The sequence below is a fragment of the Anopheles gambiae genome, chromosome 3 (assembly GCF_943734735.2).
Source record: "Anopheles gambiae chromosome 3, idAnoGambNW_F1_1, whole genome shotgun sequence".
In the NCBI taxonomy this organism is placed as follows: Eukaryota; Metazoa; Arthropoda; class Insecta; order Diptera; family Culicidae; genus Anopheles; species Anopheles gambiae.
The window spans coordinates 66038603-66046009 of record NC_064602.1 but is presented as its reverse complement, the minus strand read 5'-3'; the positions used below and the strand labels follow the sequence as shown (position 1 = coordinate 66046009).

The 7407-nt window shown below is 41.6% G+C and overlaps 1 protein-coding gene across 1 annotated transcript; it reads right to left on the bottom strand.

Annotated features, from left to right (window-relative positions):
- Positions 1–674: 674 nt before the first annotated feature.
- LOC133393149 (uncharacterized) lies at positions 675–4742 on the bottom strand. Its single transcript, XM_061656606.1, has one exon. It carries the CDS (start codon positions 2904–2906, stop codon positions 675–677), a length of 2232 nt encoding a protein of 743 aa, XP_061512590.1. The 5' UTR covers positions 2907–4742.
- Positions 4743–7407: the final 2665 nt, after the last annotated feature.

The following is a 7407-nucleotide window of genomic DNA, read 5'->3' as shown; positions in this document are numbered from 1 at the left end:
AGCAACTCAACTACCACTTCCCCGCTGCTACCAATCGTTCTAACATACACGCATGCCCCATAAGCCACTTCAGATGCATCCGAAAAGCAATGTAGTTGAACAGCAACAGGATTATGCACAACAGCATGGCGCGAAAACTTAACCTCCTTCAGCAACCCGAGTTGTGATTGAAAGGCATACCATCGTTCTTGCATGACAGCCGGTATTTCTTCATCCCAGTCATCAGTTGCCAACCACAACGATTGCATATTTATCTTGGCCCAAGATGTCACAGGAGCCACCAGCCCCAAAGGGTCGTATATACGTGCTACCAAAGAGTAAACCTTTCTACGGGACCAGCTCTCGTTGTTCATCTGAATGTTCGAGTCTATGTACAGTTGGTCCGATTCTGGTAGCCACGCGATACCTAGAGTTTTTAATGGCTCCTCTGGAACTTCGCCATAATACACGTTGAAAACGAGTGTCGTCGGGATGCACCTTGACTTGCAGATACATCTGTTTTATGTCTGCCACTAATGCCACGTTCCTCATCCGAAATTTCAGCAACAACGCCAACAAGTTCTCCTGAATCACAGGACCAGTCATTAACGAATCATTAAGAGACTTACCACCGTCGGTAGAGGCCGATCCATCAAACACAGGTCGTACCTTTGTACTGGTACTGGACGCCTTGATTACCGGATGATGCGGTAAGAAATAATGACCATGCGCTTCCTCAGAATCGGGTTCGCAGCCACTTTGACTAAAATCCCTTTGTCGATGTAGTCGTTGATAACCGCCGTATACTTTTGTTTCAACCATGGGTCCCGATTGAAACGTCGTTCTAACTGCAAGAATCGTTTTCTCGCTATCGCACTGGACGGTCCCAATTGGTTCTGTAAGTCACACTTAAATGGCAGCTTCACTATATATCTCCCTTCACTATCCCGCTGATGAGTTTGCACAAAATGTGCTTCGCAATCCCTTTCTTCCTGACTATGTTGAAGCGGCTCACGTATTTCTTCAATAATCCAAAAACGCTCAATTAAATCGTCCAACCTAGTACACGTGCCACAAGTAACATAATTGCTACCTTCAGAAGCCAGCGGAACTTTCCCAGTTGCAACCCATCCAAAAACAGTGCTAATAAATGTTGGGAGCGCTGGTAGCTCGAGCCTAATTTTACCACGGTTGTCCGGTTTCAAAAAAGTCGCGTAAAATTCGGAGCCCAACAATAAATCCACTTCAGCATCACTATCGAAATTAGGATCCGCGAGCACAAAATTCATCGGGAGATTCTGCCTGCTAATTTGATTTCCAATTACCGGCCTGTAGCTAGAAATTCTCGGCAACACTAGAAACTGCATACGTTCTTGATAGTTACAACTTTTAGAACGTATGACAGTCGTTACCGACGTCGTTATGTCCACTTTCGAATGTCCAACTCCCGATAATGCCGTTTTACTTTCGTATTGCGGTAACTTAAGCCGCGCAGCCAAGCCCTTTGTCATCAGGTTCACCTGAGACCCACTATCGATCAATGCTCTTGCTGACAACCATTTGTTACCACACGCACGCACACTCACTATCGCCGTTGATAATAACACAGAAGTGCACTCTCTGTTCGATGACGCGTTCACCACCACATTTTGCGTGCCACTGGTAGATGGAAGTTCTTCACGAACCGACGGACCGATCGTTTCACTTACATTTTCACCGTGTAGAAGGGAATGATGTTTACGATTGCAAATATTGCATCGCGCACGTGACCAACACTTGGCTTGAAAATGCCCTTGCCTCAAACAATTAAGGCAAAGCTTCTTAGCTTCAACCACTTCACGACGACGCGGCAACGTTAAACTCCGAAACGAGTCACAATTTTCCACCATGTGCGATCCATCACATTTTGCGCACTTTGCTTCTGCAGCCACATTAGACGCAACACGACGTTCACTTGTAGATTTGCCCGCCGCCATTGGCCTATCCACTGCAAACGCGTCCATTATGCGCGTCTGTGTGCGCAAAAAGTTTAACAAATCCGTCACCGTTTTTTGCTCACTTTCTTCAACGTGCCTTTCCCACTTTTGTTGGGTGCTTTCGTCCAACTTTGAAATGATTATCTGAATAATCAAACATCCCCACTGTTCGGTCACTTCACCTAACTGCTTTAGAATTTGTAAGTTCCTTTCGAAACAATCGATAAGCCCATGAATACCCACCGTGTTCATGACTTTCATCCGTGGCCATTGTAGCATCGCGTTAACATGACGCTTTTTCAAAATATATTCGTTAGAATATCGCTTTTTCAAAGCATCCCAAGCTACGTCATAATTCGAATTGCAGGCTTGCAAAGTATCCACCACCTTCAGCGCTTCACCTTTCAGAGAACCCTTCAAATAAAGCATCTTTTCAACCTGCGACAATTTCTCGTTCTCATGAACAGTAACAACAAACATGTCGTGATACGGGAGCCATTCGTCATATTTTCCGGAAAATTGAGGAAGCGTCAACTGAGGCAAACGAACACTATTATAATCATCGCACACGCGTTCCTGTTTCACACTCGGTATCTCCGCTCCAGCCCGCAGCTTTCCCAATAATTTTCCTTTCAATAGCATGACTTTGTCTTCAATCTCACCATAAAGCACATCGTTATCTTCACTGTAATCTTTTGCGCCAATATTTCGAGCCAAAGCCTGAAACTCCCTCCAACGCTCGTTCAATAGATCAAGACGAGGCGTCAATTCTGGGAAATCACTCTCTTTGTACTGCGCCAAAAACGTGTCGATTCTTGTCAACGATTGCACGACTCGGTCGCGCTCGCGCTTTAGGATAATCATATCCAGTTCTTCTGCTTGTGTGTGTTGCATTGTATTGTTCGAACCCGATGCGTCAGAGAAACCGGCAAAATCTTCACTAACCGACATTTCTAATACGCGACACAAAATGCATACACACGCAAAGAACACCCACTAGCACAATGATTTCTCACGCTTTCGCGATTTTTCTTATTCAGAAATCCACCAACGCTCGATACGGAACTTTCAGATTTCACACGCGTTACGCGAATTTTGCCAAAAGAAATCACACAAAGTTCTTCACTTTAACCAGTCAAACCAAACCGCAAATATTAGACCATCCTGGTCACGGCACCAATGTTGCGTTCTGGAACATGGTTTGTTGGTTCCTTTCCCCCCTTGACGCCTCTACGCCCTACGTTGTGTTTTGTTGTGTCGTCTTCGATCGCCAAAGGAGACAAAGTAAAGAACACGTCCGGCTCGTATCGAGTTTCATGCGCTAGTGCCGCTTTATTCGCACACATACTTAATCACAAATTGTCGATCGGCAGTGCTGCCAGAAAATACATTTAACTTTTAATTCCCAACTGACAAAACAACCGCAAACAATTCAAAATGACCGTTTCATAACCCTTACATTCCAACAACCAGTAAAAATAGACGTTGGCCAACTTGTTTTGGTCAAGGACGAGTCAACTACCCCATTGCATTGGCCGCTAGGACGCATCATCAAAACACACCCAGGCGATGATGGAGTAGCACGAGTTGTGACATTGAAGACAGCTTCTGGCGAATACACTCGGCCAATTGCGAAGCTGTGTCTTCTTCCAGTAACTTCAATGGTTCAGAACTAACGTCTGAAGGGGCCAGTATGTTCGCGCAACGCGAATGTTCTCGCAACGCGAATGATAAGAACTCAACCCGTTTGTAAACACAACAACACATGTGTCATTTGCGCACAGACGGAGAAACGGGAAGCGAGTGTCAAAAACCACATGGCGATACAGTAGCAGCGAATAAAGAACTCTACATTTTTCTACAGCAAAAAACCCAGTGTTATCACTTGAGTTATCCCAACAGCTGTGGTATCCCTGCGCATGGAGAGTGCACCGTAGACCCCGTATGCATCAACTGCAAGGACAACCACAGCACCACGTCTCGTACCTGTCCCCGTTACCTTCTAGAAGAGCAGGTCATCAAGTACAAAATCGACAACAACTGTTCTTACGGTGAGGCACGTAAAGCTCTCCTTAATGATACCCAATCCACAAATTCTAGTCCCATTCAAAACCGCATCATATACGCACAACACACACACAGTAGATAAAAAAGATACCCAAATTGAAGAACTCGAGAAAAAGAATGAATCTCTAGAAAAAATAATAGTTTTGCTTTCACAAACATTAGCTAAACTAACAGAAAAAAAAATTGAAGATCAGGATAGAACTATGACAAGAATGTGCAAGAATGTTGAAAAGAGTCTGGAAAAAAGAATATAGAATCTCAAATGGAAATTGAAGATGAAGAAAGTGAAGAAGAATGAGACGAGTTTAGCACGGAAGATAACACTCAAGAAAGCACTGAAGAAGAAACTGAAGAAGATCATCCCAACCTAAAAAAAATCATCCCCGTCTCTCCCTCATTCCAATCGCCCAACCATCCCATTTTCAATCCTTCTCCCTCTGCCACTACTCAAAAATCTCTTAAGTCCAAAACGAAATCTGTAGATTAGTTTTTAATTCCAATATCAACTCTATCCTTTTGATATTAAATGTAAAATGTCTTCCCTTTTCCTATCCTTCTGTTCTTCAAACCATCAAACCATCAACATTAGCCTGGAAAGACACACACTCCAGTCGCCACCAACAAGTGCTGTCGCGTCTCAGGATCGGCTACACTCGTCTTACTCACTCCTATCTCCAAGAAAAGTTCAACCCACCGTTATGCAACTTTTGTTGACGTAAACATTACCGCGCGGCTACATGAGGTGAAATATACAGCGAAATGAACTATTTGACAGGTGAAATATCTGACAGGTACAGCTAAAGGGTTGGGGGAGACACAACATCCGCTTTCGAAATTCTATTTAAATTAATATATTCTTAAGCAGAACATTCCCTAATTAGAAGAGATCATGAACTGTTGACTGAAAATTGCCGAAGTACTCGATATTGAAGTTATTTAATGGATTTAATTACGATTTTGTGCACGTTATTTGTTTACATTGCACATCAGCTGGTTGCTGTGATGCTTTATCTGTCAGATATTTCGCCTGTCAAATAGTTCATTTCGCTGTATATTTCACCTCGTGTAGCCGCGCGGTTACGGTTCGTCACATTCTCACTGATTGCCATGGATACACTACCAAACATAGTGTAAAATAAATCGATTTTTCTTTTAGTTTTAAGCTTAGTTTTAAGGTAATCGAGCCAACTCGGATTAAGGTTTACGCAAGGAGGAAATGCTTTGCCTAAATGATACGGCCAACTAGGCCGTTCTGACGAAAAAAATGCTTGGGTTTTAAATGTCGGGTTTTAAGTAGTTTAAGCAGAGGCGAACTAAGCCAAAAGGCTCAAAGTCTGTATAAAAATCAATAATAAAAAAAATCTGCTGCACATACCAAACACGGATCCTCGTGTAAAGTTACCATATTCAAAGTGCTCATTAATAAAGTTCATTAAACATCAATAGAAATAAAAGGAAACAGAGGAAAATTCTTAATGGGACACCTGTATCCAACGCAGAAGACTAAACCATAAGTGGAAATGGTCAATGCGAGCTCACTGCCCAATCTGGGTTGGCAGGCGAGAATGGACAGAATGGAGAATGGACAAGCTCAAAAGCGGAAGAAAATTTGCAAAAATAGCAAGACTTTTAGATAACCTTATCAAAATACAATGCAAAAATATTAAAATTTGATTGGATAAATGAATGTCAAGGAACGTTGGATACACTTGGGGGAAAAATAGTATCTCCTACTATATTAATACATCCAGATTTCACAAAACAATAACTGCAGAAGCTTCAGATGTAGCATGTGGAGGTTTCCTATCACAACTAACGGATGAAAATGACTATCCAAAAGTTTTTGCTGGTAAAAATTTTAAACCGTGAAATAAAAACAGATCTATAATAGAAAAAGAACTAACTGCTATACACTGTGCTATCAATTATTTTTAACCATACGTATATGGAAGAAAGTTTTTATTTAGAACATACCATAGTGTACATGTTTACATCGAAAAATCCCACGTCAAAACTCACACGAATAAGGTAAGACCTCGATGAAACCGCCTTCGACATTGAATACTCAGCGGGAAAGGCAAAAGTGTCAGCTGCTGTATTGTCAAGATACATTATTAATTCATATGAAAAGAAATAGAAAATTTGAGCTCGTGCTGTACAACCACAATTGCAATAAAGCGCAAACAAAACAAAAATCCATTTAACAAAACTGCAAAGACAATCAAAACATTTGCGCTGCATTTCATATGGATAATTGCAAAAAAATAAATTTCAAAAAGCTGAATATTACAAAGTATTTAAATCAAGCAAAGTTTGGAATCAGAAGCCAGTCCGACCATGAGGACAGCCAATGCGTACATGTGAGAACCAAGCGGGCGACCAAGAAAGGGTACACCTTGATGGGAGTCAGAATAATAAATATTCTGATGCTGCCAATTCAAACGCTAAACTACGCTTGAATTGGGTAGGCAATATCTCCACCAAGAGAATCTTCCAATTTCAAACCATCAAGGAATCAAAGTCAAGTCGTTTTAAATTGTCGGACTGTTTTTCAAGTGCCAATGCTAGATAATCCACCTTCTGGTACGAGTTCCTGGGCTAGGCCTTACGCGGAATGGTTCAACGTCGATTAAGGAGAGTTGACGTATCTGGTTCTGACTACTGAAGAAGGAAAACCGCTACCAGACCCGTTCATCGTAGGCAAAAGTCTACAACAACATGTTGGACGACCGGTAGAAGGTAACCTAATTAATAATAATTCCAAATACCTCTTGAAAACCATATCATTGTCCCACTACAGAAAACTACAAACACTAACAAAACTCATCAATGGAACACTTATCACGATCGCACCCCACACTACTCTTAATACCGTCCAATGCGTATTTTCTCTTCTGATCTTAGTAACATGACGGATGAAGAAGTCATTGACAATTTAAAATATCAAAAATGTAAGTGGTTGTTGAAAATGGAACAAATATTTCTTTAAAGCAAAGTTGTTAAAAACGTTAATTATTAATCGGTATTGACCGTAGCCAATATTGACCACCGAGAAGTCGGTATTGAAATCGTTCACTCTCCCGTTTTGGTAATCATTTTGGTAATGATACCAGAATAATGAAATTTGTATTGAAAGGGACTTCAAAAGAACCTCAGAAGAGTGATACAACAACAGCTGATTGAAAACGACTCAAAGTTTGTGTCGACTTAAGTGGTTGTTGTAAATTGAGCAAATGCTACTTCACAGCAGGAGCTAATGAGAACTTCAACTTTAAAGTACTTAATAGCTAGAAGTTTAGATCACAATTTTCGCTTCTGAATATACGTAGATCTGCACTGCTTGACCAGCCGCTGTCGAGAGATTCGGTTGGGACTCCAGTCCATT

Bases quoted from the DNA above. Each gene is read 5' to 3' on its own strand.
- LOC133393149 (XM_061656606.1), bottom strand. From the start codon at position 2,906: ATGTCGGTTAGTGAAGATTTTGCCGGTTTCTCTGACGCATCGGGTTCG.